The sequence below is a fragment of the Ooceraea biroi genome, chromosome 11 (assembly GCF_003672135.1).
Source record: "Ooceraea biroi isolate clonal line C1 chromosome 11, Obir_v5.4, whole genome shotgun sequence".
NCBI classification, from domain to species: Eukaryota; Metazoa; Arthropoda; class Insecta; order Hymenoptera; family Formicidae; genus Ooceraea; species Ooceraea biroi.
This window is the reverse complement of record NC_039516.1, coordinates 1,925,087-1,944,867: the sequence shown is the minus strand read 5'-3', so window position 1 is coordinate 1,944,867 and position 19,781 is coordinate 1,925,087. Positions and strand designations below refer to the sequence as shown.

The window sequence follows — 19,781 nt, the reverse complement described above, 5'->3', positions numbered from 1 at the left end:
ATTTATCGAGACCTTTGTAACGAGATTAGCCGGCGGTTTCAAGAAGTGCGAGTAAAATGACTATTATGCGTTAATTGTCAACGCGCACTTTTCCTCCACGTGGACGTTAACGTTAATTGTAAGTAATTAGTGTTTATTCGCGCCGGGCACTCGGGATAATACCACGCGAAGATTACGAAAGTACATTATCTGTCATTTCCGTTGGCACGTGCACGTGTACGTACTCTTTTCACGCGGAGCGCGTTTATCCAGCTGCGCCGGAGAACACGTAATTGCAGTCGCATTAATAATTCCCACATCCGCGTATAATTTCCGATACAAAGGGGCAATATTTTATAAATTCGTTTCGCCGGAGCGAGGTATTTTTCCTCACGGCGCATCGAGAACATTATCATACTTTTATAATTCAGATCGTTAGGATTTCAAGTTGCCGTGAGCCGTGTATGATGATAGAAAATATTATGGCGCACGGCCAGCGTAAAGTCTCCCTTTTCCGGGGCTCGTTCTATTGACTAATCTTATCAGCGTTGCTGGAATAAAGTAAAATAATTTGTAGACAGAGGAGAGAAATTATGGGACATTAACCCCCTTTCGCGGTGTGGCGGATGTCGAGAGGTCAGGAATCAAGCCGGCGTATCCGAGCTGGAAATGTTTGCGAGCTGTCGTTTACAAAATGACCGGCGAGATTAATGTCCGTCAATTAGGACCGCGGTTAGTTGCGACGAACCCGCTCATTATCGCGAACGGCATCGAAGCCGATTAACTCTCTTGGAATGATGCTTTAAGCAGAAAATAGCCGACGCAAAATGTAATTCGACATTACAACCACTCGCGCCGACTTTCGAGCATTCGTATCGTCTGGACTGATCTTCCCTTTTCGGCTCGCGTGAGTAAGTCTCAACGTTTTTATATTTTATAGTTACCGCATATATTACATTATGTATGTATAAATACCGGTAGAAGGAAGCTATGAAACACACTGCCTGCGATAAAATCATGATTGCTGTTACATTTCCAGGGAGCACTTTGATTAAATCGTGTGCATCTTGTTTCTATGAATCTTTCTATTCGCAATATGCCAAATAACAATATAAATAGCACAGAACTCCTTGGAAAAAGAAAAAACTTTTAATGGCTAGAACTTTTTCATTTATTGTTTTAACGAATTTTAAATCATCGAGAACTCTAGGCAATATGCCAATTAACAATATAAATAGCACAGAACTCCTCGGAAAAGAAAAAAATTTTAATGGCTAGAACTTTTTCATTTCTAAATCTAAAGGATTTTCAATCGTCGAGAACTATTCGCAAGGTTGTTAATGTTCCGTAAATTCCAGGATGCATAGTGGAATTTAATAATTTGATTTATACTTTTATTATATTCAGTGCTTACGAAAAGTTTTATTTACATAGAATTGCGTATGATCAATACAGTGCGAAAAACACACTCAACTCGATTATGCAAGAAATTCACCGAGAATGCGAGAAGCGCATTTCGCACGCAAATAACGAGTTTAGAAAAATTTTGCCAATATCGGAATTGTTTCGCATCTGCCGGATCGACGATCTAATTTGCGAACGATGCAAATTGCTATGAAGATTTGGTAGAAAAGCGTCGCGTTCGGTTCTCGTGCACGAGACGTAGATTAAAATCGCGGCTTCTTTTGACGACCAGGTATCTTCTGTGACTATCTTACGGGAGGATCTTTGCGAGATTCGCAACGGTGTCCAGAAGGGGGGAAATGGGGTAACAGCGAGGGAAGTGGAGGAGAATCGATGCCTCGTTTGCCTGACGAGACGGATAAAAGGAAACGTTTCCAAAGGATATCTGGACCGGTACCAATTGGCCTGGTTCGACGGGCACAGACAACCTCAAAAGACGAAGATCCCTCCGCTTTTAATTTCTTTTACATTGACCAACCTCCTCGGCAAATACAAGATTTTAAATTGAAAGGAAACCGCCTATCCCGCTCGGTTAGCCGAGTTAGCAGCGCAGATACGAGGGGTATCTATGATAGATTCTTTTTAAACGGTAACTTGGACTTCCTCCAAAGCGCAATTGCACATTCGTTGACCTGCCGTCGCGAGGAAATACGACCGGAAAATTACGCAAGCGACCGTGCGATGCTCAACGCAATTCCATCGGCAAAAATTTCGGACGCGTACAGCGTCCTTAACTCCTTGTTACATCGCGCGCGAAGACAAGAACAGTCCCGTTCGCGTTGCAGCTTCATTTGTCATTGTTGCACCAGATAATAGCATAAGTCAATCACGAGAGCGTTAACGAGCATCTTGAGAATTAGCCACACGTTCTACAGACGCGCAAGCTGAGCAGGCCGACCATACGATCGTCTAACTCGCGATCAATCGATATTTAGTCCGTATCGACACTGTGAACCCAGCTGATGTCACTGATGAAGAGCTCCCTAAATTTGCGGTCCGTTTAATCGTCTAGCACGTAATTGAGGATCATCTAAATTGTACGTCAAGTTACATCGTCAAGTACGACGTTGCTTCAGTCTCGAATCGATAGATTCGATAAAGTTTCCAAGGAGAATTTTCGTGGTGCAACTTTGCGATATGTTTGCGCGAAGCACGTTCGCGCGTGTCTCATTAGCTGCTCGTTACTCGTCGAACCGACATCGGCGAGTCTTCGCCAGTTAAAGAACGGAGCACGACGGAAACTTTACGCGGCAGAAATTGCATGACGCAGCGAGAATTTCCATAGCGATGGCTCCAATAACATGCATCAGCGCGGGGAGCGCCTTCCGCGGAAAATGCATCAATTTAAATTACGGGGCTGTTATTTCGTTGTTCTTGTGTAACTTGCGCGCAGGCAAATGCTCGTGTCTCGTAGACGTTTACAAAACTTTCAGCGGCAAATCTTCGGCGGGGCGGTAGGACCGCGATGGAACCTTAACTGGATGGAATTCACTGCCGATGCTTCGCGACACTTTGATAATGAAAGCGGCAGCCAGATGAAAACGTTTTCGCTCACTGTGCTCGCTCTTAATTGCTCTCGTTAGCGTCGCTGCCAAATTCCAAATAACAAGCCTCCAAGACAAATATCCTGCAATGACCGCGCGAATATCAGGGGACGAATACGAAGCGCCTAACAGTAAGCGCTGCACCGTGCAAGCGGCGAGTGCATCATGAATATTTCAAGCCCCGTAAGTGTCTGTCGCCACTGCCGGCAGAGCAGAGTTTCGAATTCAACCGAAGCGACCAAGCGCTCTCTTCTCTTCATCCGAGATCGATGAAGTTACTTTTTTTCAGTCGCACATGCCAACGCGCCGAAGTATCCGTTATTGTCGATACTCGGTTTGGTAAACGATTACAAAAATCGGGCGAATCTGGAAGTTCAATCGGAAATCCATGTCAACCGCGTGTCGCAATCGGGATGGTTCAGAAACAAGAATGTTCGGAAACAACAAGATACATCTGCCGCGAGGCAAATAATTCACTGCATCTCTCTCTCTCTCTCTCTCTCTATCTATCTATCTATCTATCTTTCTGTCTCCCTTTCTTTTCACCCCAGCAGCCACACCGTAATCCGTTAAGAAACAGTGCGAGCGTACGCGGGAGTGCAAGTGGCGGGAGACAAATGTGGTGGCGTGACTTTTAATCTTGTACCGTGTCTACCGCGGAAGCGGTAGACACATTCTGCTGCCACCGTCGCCACCCCTCGTCACCGGTAAAACGTTGCGGTAAAACGCACAGGATGAGGGGGATGAGAACGTTTTTTTTATAACATTCGTCTTTCACGCCGCAATGACGACGTAGCAATCGTAGTGACTCCACTTATTAAGATCTTGCTAATTAAAACAACTTTGTGATCGGACTAGACGAGAAAAACGGTTAAAGTGACACCTCATCATCATCCATCACGGCGTTTCTCTTCTTGACGAGAATGCACAACTGACGCCATCAGTGAATTAATGAAACTGGCGATCCAGTTTCACAAACAGCGACTTACCACGCTTCTCTGCAGAGTCTTAGGACTGAGTACCGTCATTCGCCTCTGCTTCTTGATGAGCCAGCTAAGTCTCTGAGTTCTCTGAGCGCAGGTCAAGGGTTTCCCGGTGACCGGGAACTCGTCCTGCATTTCCTTTTCGAGATCGCCCTCCAAGCTCTTGTCGATCGACGGGCTCTGCTTCGACGTCACCGTGCTCAACGGCACAGCCTTCGCGATCAGCGTCTCACTACGCACGCTCCAGGTGGATCCGCCGTACTTCTTCATGTTCATCAGGTCACCGATGCTGCCTCTCACGCTGCTGCTGCCCAGCTGAAGATTCGTGCGGGACAGCGCGGGCGAATGAGGAAGCGACTCGCACTTCTCCGTCGACTTAACGACGTCCGGTAAGACCTGTTTGTTCTGCAGCTTGTCCAAGTCCGACAGGGATGATCCACGACGTATCCTGGCGCGCGGCAGATTCTTCTTCGGAAGTTTATCTTTGCCGTCCCTCTCGCTGCGACCCACGCTCCGCAAAGATAACGATGACTTCACGGCGAACAGGCCCGCCTTCAGAGGGAACAATAAAGCCCATTCTGTCGACTTTTCCCGAGTCTCCATTATGTGCACTTTCTTCCCTCTGTCTCGCGCGGCGATACCCGAGAGTCAATAAAATAGCCCCTTTGTCTCGGCAGAAATCAAGAACTTAATTCGTCAGAATGCTATCGTTTCCTCACGCGAAAACGGTCATCGTTATTTTCTTTCGCTTTGCCACTGTTCGAGGGAGCACTATGCTTCACCGCGTATACAAGCGTTAAAGTACTGAAATAAACCTCGCGGTTACGTGTGTCGAGGATATCGCTATCTCATAGCGATAACGTTGCGTCCGGTCTCCACTGATCGACTTCCGTGTCGGCGTTTGCCGGATTTCGGTCACTCCGTTCATTAGTCGCGCCCTTGCACTTGAACTGATCTGGCAAACGATATTTTATACGCGATCCAACGTTCCTCTCGTCATACTCGTTGCGTTTTCATTGCATGCGTAAACCACAGGTATATCCAACACCACCTCCCCCAGTCTTCTCGATAATTTCTTCAGTGCTTCATCCCCCGGTCGATTGATCCTGATTTTCCTGTTGTTGACGAGATTAAAACCACAATTGTCTGGCTGGTAGCAGCTCGCGCGAACAGAAAGATCCTCTTTCCGTCAGTTCCACGATCAGACTCGCTAAAAGATCCAAGATCCGAGAACCGCGCTGAAGGAGGTGGTCAGTCTCCCTTAGCTGGACCACTCGGTGATATTTTCACTTAAGTTAACACGACCCCCCGTGAGGATGTACCCTTTACGAGGCGCCTGACGACACTTCCGTCTAATAAAAGCCTAATAACGATCGATACAATCGCTCCGCCTCTTTCTCTCGGCTCGATTCGTTCAAGTCGAGGGTGTGCTTAACTTCGCGCCCTAAAGGGTGTCGGAACTTCAAGAGAACTTCAAGAGCGAAACCTGAAGTTTCGCCCTACGATTCTTTCGAACGGGCCGAAAGGCACCCTCGTGGACAGACTGCTACCAATGATACTGACAGGGAAACTGTTTGCGTTCGCAGTTGACAACCGCGCCAACCGCGATAACCGAATGGCGGGAGGCAAGACCTTGCCGCGAAGGTGATACCGATTCCTCGTCGTCGGACTGCCAGTCATACGGGCTTCTGATTAAGACCGCCGGTGCATGGCCTACATAGATTACGTCCTACGAGGTCCTATCGCGGAAAACGAGCGCGCGTGTGCGTGATACATAACGATGACTATAATACCGCCGTTGTCTTCACAGTTTGTCAGAAATAATCTCGGTCGCGCGACTACATTATCGACGAGCGAGCCGACACCAGCTTCGATTTGACTGTGGAATTCCAATATCGCTAATGATGTAACGCTGATACACGAATTTAATTAATACATTTATGCTAGTACACGCACACACGCGTGCGCGGTGACGTAACTGCCGGGAGATTGAAATATGCGGCGCGTACGTACCGCAGCTTTCTGCGAGTACGTACGCGCTCGTTATATTTCACATCCCTCTCGCAGAGGAATTAATAATTTCGCGTGTAATTTGCCATGAACGCGGGGAATTGTGCGTGGGGAAAGAGGAAACGGTCGCGGGCAAAATGAAGCATTTTATCAAGACGCGTTCGACGGTCGGAATGTAAAATGCACGCGGACGCGCAGGAATCCGAATAAAATGCAAAGTGAGCGCGGCCGCAGCATAGAAACGTACATCCTTGCGTGAATAATGAAGGAGAGGAAAGAAAAAAACGTGGCGAGATGCGAGGGGGGATATCCGTGTGCGGTAATATGTACAACGTGATGATGGCGACCGGCAACCACGATCGAGTATAAGAACGTGTCTACACGTAAAAGCCATTTTATCAGTAGGAACGAGACGGGAGAACAATACTTGCGGAAAGCCGACGCTTGAGCTCTTGTAAATCGCTTCAGCGCGAGCGCAACGACCGAAACATTTCTTCGTCGTAGATACTATATTCTCTAATGCGATCCGATCATTTTTCTTCCCGCAAAAGCATAGACCGGCGGAAGAAGCAGCAAGAAAATGAGAAATATCCCTGAATTATTTGGCGAAGTACTCTTCGATGTTTGCCAAACGCCGCATGCAAGAACGACGGCGATGGCTCCTCGGGGTTTTTCATTCAAGTTCATCATGACGGTGGTTGCTCGCGATGGTTCTCGCACGGATGATCCGCGTTACGTGTTGTAACTCGCGAGACCTGGAGATCGCTTCTTGCGCGTGCGATTTAACACTCTGGTTGAATCGATCCTAATTGTTTCCCGGAGGACAATTGTTCCGCCGAGGATAGTTCTTCCGGCGAGCGTGCTGCGAGTGTAACGAGAAAGTAAACCCATTCAACGAGAGAGAGAGAGAGAGAGAGAGAGAGAGAGAGAGAGAGAGAGAGAGAGACGAGTTCGCGAGGACACGCAAGGGCGATAATTGAGCCCTGCAAGAATAGCAACCGAATTTGTCCATTGTTTCCTCGCGTTCGACGAGAAACCAGCGTTCGTGGTGCTCGCTCGTTAAACTGTGCAAGCTCGAGCAACCCTCTCGCGGTATGTTTCATGAGTTTCTTCCCTGTTTTCTAAAGATCCGCATTACTGGCATGATCTCGCGATAACATGCAGCGTGGTCTTTCTTTCCTTCGTTTCTTTTTTTGTTCTTTCTTTTGGAGACATCAATCATTCGAATCGCTGTTGCCAAGTGGCGTCATGGGATCCGATTTACCCCGGCGCGGTTTCCGGGCGATGGAGGTGAAGAACAAACAACCGCTTTGCTCGGAAACTGCCTGCCTCGGTCACCCGCAGCATCGCGCGAGCGAATTTACATTTTCCACCGGCGCGGCGGGGCCAAAGTTTCCCAAGTGTTTGCGGGATATATCGACTGCTGTGGCTCTGCAGGAGCGCCAGGTGCGTACTCCGGTGCTCTTGCTCGGCCCGACAAGGCTGCGTTAATGGAAGTTCCTTGTAAGCCAGGCGTTAATCTGGCAACCGGGAGCGATACCGGCGACGAGCGCTACACTTTCAAGGCGTCGTCGCCGAGGCGTTAACGAGATCGCCAATATACTTGGAGCCGATGCTTTATATTATCGAAGCATTTACCTCGCACTTAAATCAATAACGCTAATAATGCTTAACAACCCGTCGATTAGCCACGATACCGTCGAATACCGATATACGCGGAGGGAGGGAAAAATGTCTCTTTATCGCGAATTCGGTGCGGGGTGAAACCTCCCTTCGCGTGCGCGAGAAAACAGAAAGACCCATGCCTGGTAATGCGCGTATGTCGTGACTTTTATAGCCACCACTTGGTTTTTCGAGTGCCGAGTGAACTCGAGGATGATTGAAGCGTACGTTGCTTCGACGAAACGACGCTATCGATGCGTCACGCGAGTGCTCGATTATTTAACAGCTCCGTCGCATCTTTCCTGGAAAGTAACGTCGAGCGTCACACTTTCTTATCTGCGCACCATTTGCGAAATATTTGCACAATGGGTTTTCAGCTGATACATGGACTGCCGATGCGCAAGTCGAGTGTCGGTCGCTTTTGTCTGATCGCGGTAAAGCATTTTTCTGCCAATCAATAAAGAACGAAACTCCACCTGCCTCTGCACTAATGATAACGTCGCCAGCTTTCCATCAATCATTATGGCACATTGACATACCGGCGCGCGCGCAAAGTGCGGGCAAAACTAGTTTATGCAAATGAAACTCGGCTACAGCCGAGTCCTTATTTCGTCACTTCATTAAGTATATTCAGCGGGGATCAATGCACCGCCGGCGAACTTCCGGCCTTGAACAATTAACGCGTAAGCTAGCGATAAATCAGACAGATCGGGCACGAGTAATACACTTGTGAGTCTAAGATCGATGTCGTGCGAAGGTAATGAACAAGGCCGCTGTAGCTTTTGTGAAGGACTGCGAGAAATGCGGGTCGCTGTCGCCGGCATTGCATTTTTCCAAAGGTCGTCGCCGAACGGCCATTGACCGCCACTCGGCTCCTCAATCCTCGCTAATCGCCGGCGTAATCGATTTAATCGTCACATTGTCATTCAGCTAACAGCGCAACCTTGGAGAACGCGAAATATCGAAAGTGAGGCCGTTGGCCCCCGGCTTTAATCACCGTGATTCCAGCGGATCACCTTCACACGCAAACGATCGAGTCTGTCGGCTCTAATTGTGAACAGTGAACTACATACGTTTAACTGCATGATGATCTGATTGTACGCCCAATGCCACCGTTGCCGCGCCGTCATTTCCGGACGTTCCTTTAGCTGCGTGGGCACCGGTACGACGCCAACCATCTCTAGGAGTTCCGCGTCCGGTGGCGGTTCTGGCGGGCTTCTCGGCGGCGTGTCCATCTGAACGCTTTCATCCAACGACGCTTGCTTCGTTATGCTCCCTGAAATTGAGCCGATCGATGGATTAGCAACGAGAATGTTGAATAATTTTTTAGTCTAGTAATAATTAGCGAAGCAACGTCTTACCGCGCGGACTTTCAATGTGCGATAAAGGCGGAGTGCCTTTGTATTGTTCGACCAGCGAGTCCTCTCGAGAGTTACGAAGCAAGGCCTCCTCGCCGCGCTCGTACCTTCGACAGAAATACATCCAAATAAATATGTATCACGATAAAAATATTAAACATAATTCAGAATTACGTACCTCTCAAGAGTCTCATCCCGCATCTGGTAGTCTCCGTTTACCGTATTGCTTAGCACAATGTCGCTCTGATCAATCGACTCCTGGTCCTTGAAGTGACCGCGCTGATAGCTCTCCGCTCTGGAGATGGGCTGCGGCGCGGTGTAACTCTGTCCGTAATTACTACCCCGCAGCTCGCGCTGGTACGAGTCGGTCCTGGTGAGAGATGGTTTGAAACCATCCTGCGTGCTCGACGAAAAGGAGTCTTTCCTGGACAGTTGCGCGTACGAGTCCCTGCGGCTGTAGGACTCTTCGGGAAAATTGTCCGAAATGTACGAGTCACCGCGGGTAAGTTTAGGCTTCTGCCCGAGCGTCGACTGAGAGTGCTGACTGAGCTGGCTCTGATGCGACAGCTGCGAGTCCTTCCGCTGCGGCTCCTTCGGGATGATCTCTGGGTATTCCTCGTCATCGATGACATCCTCCTGATACGAGTCCGTTCTGGCCAACGGTCGTTTGCCGTTTACGAGGTTCGTGCTGGCGTGAATCATTGCGGTGGTAGTCACATGATTGGCCACCGACACATGATTGACCATCGACGTCATCTGAGACTGGGCGATGCTCTGAGGGGACTCTATCATGGTGGTAGCTGCGGGACTCGAGTCGCCGGCAGTCGAGTACTCGCTGTATCCCTTCTTGAGCTGGCTGCTGGCGATGGAGCTTACGGCAGTCTCGAACGAGTCCTTGAGCTCGTCATCTCTGGATTCGAGGGAGTCCGTGTTCTGCTGCAGGAGCGGACTGGTCTCGCGCTTGCCGCTGAGTTTCTTCCTCCTCGAGGCGCTCAACGTCGACGACGCATCCTCGTTCTCCTGCTGCGAATAGAGATACTCCGAGTCGCTCGACGGATAACCGTTCGTCCGCGTCTGGCCTCTAGGCGTGGTCACGGACAGTTCGGGCACTTCGCTCTGCCGCCTGTCCGCTGCTGTCGCCGGGCTCTCCTTGTAACGCTGCTCCTCGAAGGATCCCTGATACGAATCTTGATACTCATCGTACGTTTCCGTGTAATCCTGATAGGATTCCTGATAATTGTTCATGTACGTCGTAGGCACGTTCTCTTGCTTACTGTACGGCGTCTGATAATCTACGAAGTCTTCCTGCGGCTGCTTCGTATAGGATTCCTGATAATTATCCTGCGACGTAACAGGCACTTGATTGTACGTCTCCTGATAAGGTTTCTCATAATCCGTCGACGTATTGATATTGTACTGGGAGTCGTACTGATCCGACTGATACTCATTGTACGTGTTCGTCACGTTGTTCTGATCGTAGACACTCGACGGTACAGTGGAGACGCCGTAATCGTCATACTGCTCCTGATAAATGTCCTGCTGCTTGTTGTAATCGTGATACTGCACGTTGTTCTGATTGAAACCCATGTTGTGATAATTGTCCTCGATTATCATGCCATCCGGCTTGTCGAACTGATTCTTCGTCTGATTCACGTACTGATGATCGTTCGCCTGGCTGGCGGTCGGATATGTCGTATCCTTATAGGATCCCTGATACACCTGAGCGTTCTGCTGCACGTAAGGCTGCTGTTGGTACTCGTCCTTGTATGAATTCTGCTGCGCGTACGTCATTTGCCCGTAGCTGTTCTGTGTAGTCTGCGGCTCCGGATACGGATACTGACCGTCGACCTGCGTCGCGTAGCCGTACTGATTACCCTCATTCACGTCAGGATATTGGACCTTGTCCACCTGGTCGATCTGGCTGCTCTGCTGCTGCTGCTGCGGCTGTTGCTGTTGCTGGCCGTAAATGTTGTCCGTATACGTGTCCTGCGGCAGATTGTCCTGACTACGATAAGCGTAATTATAGTCTTCGTTGTAGTCAGGCTTGTAGTAGCTTTCCTCGGAGGGCGTCCTGGTCTTTGGCAGTTGTCTGCTCGGCGTGGCAGGCAGAGAAGCGAGCTTACGGCCGATCACCACGCTGCTCGGCTTGGTCGGGGTCGGAGGTAGTTTCTTACCGGTGCCGCCCTCCTGCCGGGACATTGGACGTTGCTGAGGCTGCAGGACCTTCCGACGACGAGAATTGTATCCACTAGAAAAGAAAAATATCGAATAAATGTCATACTTTAGAATCTAATTTTTTAATTTATACTTGTATGTAAGTGAACTCTTTTAAACGCCTACTTTTGTACTAAATTTCTTAATTCAATAACGTGACACAACTCTTCTAAATATCAGTGCAAGGTATACTTTGACGCTTCGTGCTCTCAGAATAAAGAGATTTTTTACGGAGATATTCTAATAAATGCCTTGCGTGTGAGACTTACTTATAGTCAAGTTCGTCCGATTCGTAGCTACGCTGTCTGATAACAGCGGGTCTGTAGTCCGGCCGGTGTATACCGATGCTCGAGGCCGGCCGCTGCGGAAGCGTCTTTCTGTTTCGTTTATTCTCGTAGTACGTACTCCCCGAGTACCATTTCCCTCCACTGTCCCACTGTCTGTCCTCATCGTCCTGACCATATCTGAGAAAGAGGGAAAAAAAGATCGAGTTATCTCAAGTCGACTTTATTGTTCTTTCTTACGACATTTGTCGGTGCCTTGTCGACTTACCTCTCATCTTGATAGACATATCCCGTTATAGTGTCGTAGTATTCATTATACCTAATATCCGTCTCGCATTCAGGATACGTGGCGCTCATTTTACCCACTCTACCGTCGCTGCTATATCCATCGGCGTAATACGAGTGATCGTCGTATAGAGTCATCTGTCTTTCCAGAGACGGTCTTCTGTACGGAATTGCTTGGGAAACAAACGGAAAAGTCACACATTTTTATCTTCAATCACTTGGCAAATATCCAAAATAAACGCGAAGCATATAATGTAAGCCAAACAGAAGGATCAGATTTATTATTTGGTGCGGCTTATTTGTCGTAAGGGACAAAAGGAGAGGAAGGTGAAGAAGCTGAAATGAAAGATGAAAGAAGAACAACCTTGAAAGCTTTATTAAAACGTTGAACATTCGGTACCTTTTCCTCCTCGTTTTCTTGCGGTAGTCGTCGAGTTGTTCGAGTAGTATTCGGTGTCGCTATAAATTCTCGCGTCATCGACCCTCGTCGTGCCATAATAATCATAGCCCTCGCTGTACCAGCCGTCTTGGCTGAAACCATGCGATAACGATCAAGCAACTTTGGCCACATCAAGAACGATCGAGTTAGAGGATGAGGTGACTCATGATACGAGGTTTTTATCGTTTTTCCCGAATGATCAGCTGCGACTAGTGACTGCAGCATGCAAATGAATCGTGAATCGTTATGAGCTGTTTCGGCTCGCCAATTAACGTCAATTATCTTTGTCAATTCAACGAACATCAATTTTAATGATGTTCGATATTATCCCTCTGGTTTCGAGAAATCTATATTTTTAGCACGCGAGGGCGACGTGTGACCAAAGCCACGTGTAACTAAAGTAAGTCAAACAGTAATTAATTAAAGGTATGTAAACTATTTCTTTTTTTTTGCATATTACATTGTGAATGCGAAACGAGTACTTGTGGCAATCGTGGCCTACATCGTAGCGAGCAACTCGCGCGACGTAATCATTGCTGCGATCGACCGGTACGTAATTGCACGCTGTTAATTGCGATTAAAGTGCAATGCGATCACACAAGCTGACGCAGCATTGCGACAATACGCGACGTGGTGGTATAGTGGTGGTGGTGGTGGTGGTGGTGGTGGTGGTGGTGGTGGTGGTGGTGGTGGTGGTGGTGGTAGTGCTGATATGCGCGATATAAGAACGAAACGTGATGAATGAAGTCGATAAACGCGTATATGCGTGATTGTATGCTGTGTTAGTCATTGAAAATCTCTCACGGAGCCGCGCAGCCGCGCTCGTATCGTACCTGTCCTCGTAATCCCACGTGTGCTTCCGTCGTCTGGATCAGGCAAGAAAATAATAAACGGTTTTCTTCCGTCGTATCAATCTTCCTACGAACTTAGTTAATACGCAAACGAGCAACGCGCACTTGGCGCAGCAACAGTAATTTGGTTCTCGCACAAAAGTATTATACGAACGCACATGAACGCGCAGTAAAATGTCACCAATGTGCGTGTCTAGCGTTATCTCGTTATTTCATTGTTCAATCTAATGCTATTCGTGAACTTTCGCGACTATGCTATGGTACCTGTATTCCTTGTAGTGCTTCGGTCTACTGTTGTAGAAGAGTGGCTCGGAAGACTCTGAAGGATGCTGCTGGGTCTGCAAGTACCTCTGCGGTAGACCATCCTCCGGATACGGCTCGTCGTATCTCGGACTGTGAGCCGAGCTTCCGTAACTCCCGTAATTACTAGGTGCCAGTCTTCCTCCGACGGTGACTGGAACCTAGCAACGTCACTCTTTTAATTTGCTGCGTTATTAGCCGGCGACATGGTCGACACGTGCGAGCGAGATGAAAGGAGCCGGTTGCTCAAAAATGTCGGTTCAATCCTGTCAAACCACTCTCACGACAGGATGACTCGAGATCTTTGAGCATCGGGTCCTTTCAATGTGCTAATCTACGTTATGCTCGATTCGATGAGTGTGACGTGGACAAATTTTTCCATCGTCGATCAATACCTGATGATCATCTCTCTCGTAACTGTTTTCTCTCGACGTCTCGAGGGATCTCTGAGGCGTAGCCAATTGGTTCGCCGCCGTGCGAAACTGTGAGGCCGAGCTGTTCGCACCCTGTCCACCTACTGGATAATTCAAGTCCGACGTGTAGTCAGAGTCCTCCGAGTATCCCGCTGAAAGATGGATTACAAGTGTATAGCGTGCTACGGGAGCCGGTGAAACTGGGAAGAAAGTTTTCGCGACGCCCTAATAACGGCCTGATAAGTTCGCGCATCGCGACGTCGAAACGTCGCCTCGCAGCGCGAACGCGAGCGAAAATCATATCGGTTTTTCTGCCGTTTCCGCAAGCGGAACTAAATGTACACGCAACTGAAAGAAGAAAATGAAAGTCACACATCGATCGGTCACAGAAATGCTAATTATTTCGCAGTAATCGGGTTTCATCTCGTATCTCTCTTGGCGTCGCCTATCAAAATGCAAATCGACAATACACCTCGCAGAGTTCACGTTCGGCATCTCGGGATCGTGAGCTAACGGTCCCGCGTCCGTTTCTTGAATAAAACGTGAAGCCAATTGCAACTTGGTCGTGACAGTCTCGTAACTTCCCGCAGGCAGAATTGGTCGATATTGGTAGAATCCGGGAACTGAAGTGGTGCAATAGCAGGAAGCAAGATAAGTATAGTTAGCAGCCATGCGACAAATTGATCGTTATGTAGGCACCGGGTCTCGATCTCCTTTTCAATCTCTTGTGTGTCCTCTTTTTCTTTCATTTATTTTTTCTGTTTCTTGTTTTTTTTCATTCCGGAGAAGTTTTGGGGCCGACAGGAATGTAAAATTACCGTACGGAGGGTGTTATGGAACGTTTGCAAGAAAACACAGAATGGAAAAATCTGCCAGACCAACACCAACGATTTGTTCAGTACAGAGAGAGAGCTAGTCTGCTACATGCCTTCTCATAGCTGTTACACGGACTAGGGGTTGCTAAAAGGGGGTAACAACGGTGGTAAGTTACCGACGATACGTCGATAGCTGATAACATACATATGAAATGGCGTCTCGTGTGCCTGTTTCTTCAGGGTACCTCGCTACATAGTCTCCGTGGGTAAGACAACGGCGTGCGACCGCCGATCGTAGATAGGGGCTAACACGGCACCAAATTGATTTCTCGCATGAAAGAACAGGGACGTAAAAGTTTTATGACTTACTCGGAAGTAGCGTTCGAGCGAACGACCTAGAAAGCCACGGTTTCTAAAAATACTGCAAGTATGTCAGACGATCAGACGTGTAGATGGAAGTGTCGTATGACGTGAGGCTGCAGCAAATTAACGCTCGCGATGCAGAAATAATAATACAACGTAATGCTTGCGTGACAGTCTGATTTCTTCTTGCGCACCGCGGTCTCGCAAAGTTCACCAACGAGAAGGGAAAACGAAAAGAAGCTAATAGTAGCGGGCGTGAATAGTGGTACCGCGAGTAGTAAGTAGTAAGAGTGCGTGATGGATCAGCCACGGTAAGTCAGTAGAAAATCCGGTATCACACAAGCGCGGATCTTTGGCCGACACTGGAAAACGATCCAATGTCTGCACATTACTTTGACTCGTCAAATTTGTCGCAAAGAGAAAAGATCGAAAAAAGAATGTCGAGATTTCTCTGTTTGCTATATCCAGCCGCGTCGTGACGTTGGATCTCGTTTATTTCGCGAAATGAATTTTACCCGTGGAAAGAACAAAAAGTCAATGAGCCGGATAAAAGGCAAAATCGATCGGGGGCGTTTCTCTCCCGCCGCGTAAAGAGCATTCGAATAAAATATCAGCCATCTAAACTGTAACTTGACGGTACTTACAGTGGCCTATATTGTACAATATCTGCCTTCGTGCCTGTTCGGCCCGTGTCTCCTGGTCCATCATGTTGTTCAGCATTTCCAGCTTCCTCTGCAGATCGGCCGCATCCGTGTTGTCGGGGTCTTTCGAAAAGATAGATATCGATAGGGAAACAGTTAATCGCGAGTCTCGACAATCTGACTTTAGTCTTCAGTTGAACTGTCATCCTAAATTTACTTAAATACGTACGGTTTTCGGGACAAAGAAAAGAGAAGAATGAACAAATAAACAAGAAAAAAGAAAATAATATATTACTTATGTCGCGTGTCTACAATAATGTTTCACTAATGCATCTACCGAGCTCGCGCCGAAAACTCGTTACGAGAACACTGAACGTTCGGACTAAACTATTATTTGGCCTTTTAATTGTATTTTTATCCGACTGGCATAAAATATACGAAGCGAATGCTTGTTTATCGTGCTCGGATGTACACATTGCTCGGAAATTGTGCAAATTTCCGGTAAGCAATTTAGAAAGAGCAATCTATTCTCTCGCTAGGTTATCTTGTATAAATAATATGAACTCGCAGCGTCAGCCCCTCTCTCTCTCTTTCTCTCTCTCTTTGTGCTCAATCATAATTATATATTGAACCAACAAACTCCCAGGAGGGTTTGCAAACTTTATCAAGCTATGACAACGCGACTCTCTGCTTTCAGAGAGCTTAGACCGATTTATTACGGGACCATCTCGCGAGCTACCCCATTCTGGGCTCGACAATTCTGCTACTCTGACGACGTTAGGAGACCCCGCCGCTGCTACTGCGAAAGAAGAGAGGAGGGGCGTCTCGGCGTTTACTCCACGCGCGCACGCTGAGTGCATCAATTTCCCATCTCTCGCCCTCGTGTCTCTCGCCGTATCCCTGAGGAGAATCTGCCGCTTAACCGGAACTTCGATCGGCTACTTAGAGCGTGATGGACGTACGCAACGTTTTAATGGAAGTGCCAGCGCTGACTTCGGCACCAAAATGGAGTGCAAATCTTATTTGATTCACCTAGAACATCTTCTTCTACCTTGTCGTCGCGTTTTTCCTCTCTCATGTTCATCTTTTATGATACTAGTGACCATAAGAAAATGTCCGAATTTTCTGTTCGGAGATTCACGGGGTTTTCTGCCCGCAAAATTTTGTTGCAAGAGTCGCAACGCGCGATCTTGGCATGCACATTTTGCATCTCGTCGTCCCTCGACAGACGAAACCGCATGTGTCTCGTTGCGCTTCCGGCGACATGCAATTTCTGCTGTATCTTCTGGTACGCGGCTCAGCATCGCCCATTGCAGCACGGAAGCGTATTTTCTGGTACCCTTTCTCGTTTCCCCTCTGGATGCAATTAAAAAAAGGGTCAAGCCCTGCAGGAGAGCGCGTCGCCTCGTTCGCCCTCGCCTTTGAGAAGCAGCGAGTCTTTGCTGCCGTGAGTTTCGGTCCTACCTCAACTCCTCAACTCCGACGCGTCTCCACCGTCCTCGGGCGACCTCTTGCCCGTTTCTCACCCCGCGACCGCAGCCGGGAGACTCCTACATCGGCCCTACCGTTGTCGATGCTCCGTCGTCTCTCCGGCAAATATGGAAAAAAGTGCAGCCAGCTGCACCCCGGGTGTACCATAACGCGGGATCGGAAAAAAGTATCGTCCACGCTTCCGACAACACGTTTCTCCCCCGTTACCTCGCATCCCCGCCTGGACAGGCGAAATAAATGCAATGTTGCAACTGCAGACGCCAGCAATAATGGCGCGGCAGTAACAGCTGGCCGACCGTATATCGACAAACTTTGGGCGACGGTGACGCGCATCGCGCTCTCGCAAAAATGGAAGCATCATCCCCCTGTTCCGTTCAAAGTGCTTCTTCTATTTCTGTCGGCCGCTATTTCCTTCATTCCTCTATCGGACGTCACTCACCTGCGAGTGACTAATTTAGGTACGCCGGCATCGACGCCGCCATCGAATATAAATGGCGACGAGTTCGCGCGCTACATAATTCTTCGGAGGAATATTCCAGATGTCTTGTACTTCCGTTCGCCTATTAATTTCGACGATGTTAATTATTTATGTCTATTAAGTATTCGGTGCTATTAAATATTCGCATTATTCTTCCAAATCCAATTGTAAAGAAATTCTCGCGGAATTTCTGCAGTCGTCTCTGTACGCGATTACGGAAACGGTCTTCCGGGATGAGAAGAGGGACCGTAATTCCCGCGAGATTCTCGAAGAAACGAAATAAATTTCGCACAATAGAGCACCGAAACTGTGGTTCCCACCTTCTCCGTGTACCCGCCGCTTGAAGGAATTATATCACGTTACCGTGCTTCCCAAGCAGATTCTATTGATTCTTCGCCGACTTGAAAGAATCGCTTTAGCTGACTTCGAATGGGCGTCCGACGTCTCCTCGGTGTAAACGATTGAAAAGATCTTCAATATAAAACGTCTTGAGAAACACTTGAAATCTTCTCAGACGTCTTATCATCATTATCGCGGAAGTTTGTAGAAATCCGGCGTAATTGACGACGATGAATTCAAATGAATCACAATGATAGCAGCTCTTCTTCCAATTTATACGTATAATATTATATACAGTCAATATAATGTTACCAGCTCGATCTTCATTTTAAAGCACACGCGCTGCTATTGAAATATTTAAATATTTAAATTAAAAATCCAATAGCATATTTTTAGCTTATCTTAAAGCGGCGGGATTACCTACAATAGTACCGAAAGTGGACTTCTCGCTACGGGTCGCCTTACATACCGCGGTAGGCGATACAGGTGAGGATTTACTGGCGAGTTAAATCCCCGGAAGGTCGCCTTCGTTCTACTCATCAACCCCTGTCGCCTTTATCTCCAGCCCCGTATATCCGGTTTGCCCGTTCGTGCCTCGTACGTGGGTGAGCACGAGCGTGTAATTAGTCCATTTTGTTTGAATGTCCGGTCTTTACCGTAGGCGTAGGCAAATCTGATACATCGTACGTGATACCCACTCTGTGGCTGAAACGTCAAACATTGCGAGATCTACGCTAACGAGCACATACAATATTTCTGTTATGCGTCTGAAGAGGAGAGAGTTTCTTTTCTCCTCAGATGTAACTTTCGAGCAATGCATACATCCGACATTCAAAGACGTTGCTTCTTTAAACATTAAAGAGGTCTAGTTAAATTATCCATGGTCCTAATGGTACTTTCACGCATTCGTATTTTCAAGAAATTTTCCCGTTCAATAATATCTACATTGCAGCGATCCCGGGAACACGAAGAGAGCTTTCGAGCAGAACTGAATAAACGAACAACTTATCTCGATGCTCGTTCCCGACGTATCTCTTTCTCTCACACGCTCGAAATGCCACGTGAATGTCTTCATTGTACGAGAGAACGGTCGCGAAGGGGTGAAAAAGAACGGGTACATACTTCACGATGCTTGCTCATGCTCGAGTAAGATTGAACTCTATAAGGGTCTCCGTCATCGTAGCCGACAGTGGACTCGTACTTAACGATGGACAGTGTACTAACGACTAACATTAATATTGCTCCCCCAGTGGTTCGTTTTGTGATACTGACATTAAATGTCACTAATAATGCCACAGCACAATTGTCGTGTGTAACTAATTACAAGATAACAGATAGTTACGTATAAGACAGATAGACAGAGAGACGAAGGTAGCGGAAAAAAGGGGGGAACAAGTGTCTACGGACAGTCGTTAATTACAGTGTCGCAGCCATAGCTTAATGTATCTGCAGGTACCCTCTCTTTCATTTATCTTACTTGATACTTAAAAGTATTGATACTTGAAATAGTATATAAATGTATATATTTCTCTGATCCCCTTTCCTTTCTTTACTCATTCGAAATAAGTACCCTCCCTCTACTGTGCTATCGCCGCGCCACTGCGTGCACGTGCGATGGTGCATCCGGGAATAAGTGTGTGTGCTCATAAAAAAAGATGTACCTGAAGAGAGAAAGTCTCCTTTGTCTTCAGTCGATTCAAGTTAATATCGACCAATTGAACGAAATGCAATGCGCAAAAGTGTAGCGCCTGACAGCGAGGCGCTGAACATTGCATTACACAATCGCGACGCAAAGTTACTTTTACTTCCTTCCCTTTTTCCTTTTTCTTTTTGCAGAAATCACTTTAAGATAAATTGCTCATGCAGGA

At 47.6% G+C, this 19,781-nt stretch overlaps 1 protein-coding gene across 4 annotated transcripts in view; it reads right to left on the bottom strand.

The window, feature by feature from the left end:
- LOC105274476 overlaps positions 1-19,781 on the bottom strand; it is a 96,581-nt gene that overhangs the window by 45,391 nt on the left and 31,409 nt on the right. For all 4 annotated transcript variants that reach the window (XM_026973945.1, XM_026973946.1, XM_026973947.1 and 1 more), the window contains exons 7-16: positions 15,609-15,728; positions 13,769-13,938; positions 13,338-13,534; positions 13,056-13,088; positions 12,184-12,314; positions 11,767-11,956; positions 11,484-11,678; positions 9,179-11,248; positions 9,004-9,107; positions 8,716-8,918 (exon numbers count right to left, since the gene is read on the bottom strand). In XM_026973945.1, the coding sequence (XP_026829746.1) occupies positions 8,716-8,918; positions 9,004-9,107; positions 9,179-11,248; positions 11,484-11,678; positions 11,767-11,956; positions 12,184-12,314; positions 13,056-13,088; positions 13,338-13,534; positions 13,769-13,938; positions 15,609-15,728 (3,413 nt within the window). The remainder of the gene's footprint in view (positions 1-8,715; positions 8,919-9,003; positions 9,108-9,178; positions 11,249-11,483; positions 11,679-11,766; positions 11,957-12,183; positions 12,315-13,055; positions 13,089-13,337; positions 13,535-13,768; positions 13,939-15,608; positions 15,729-19,781) is intronic.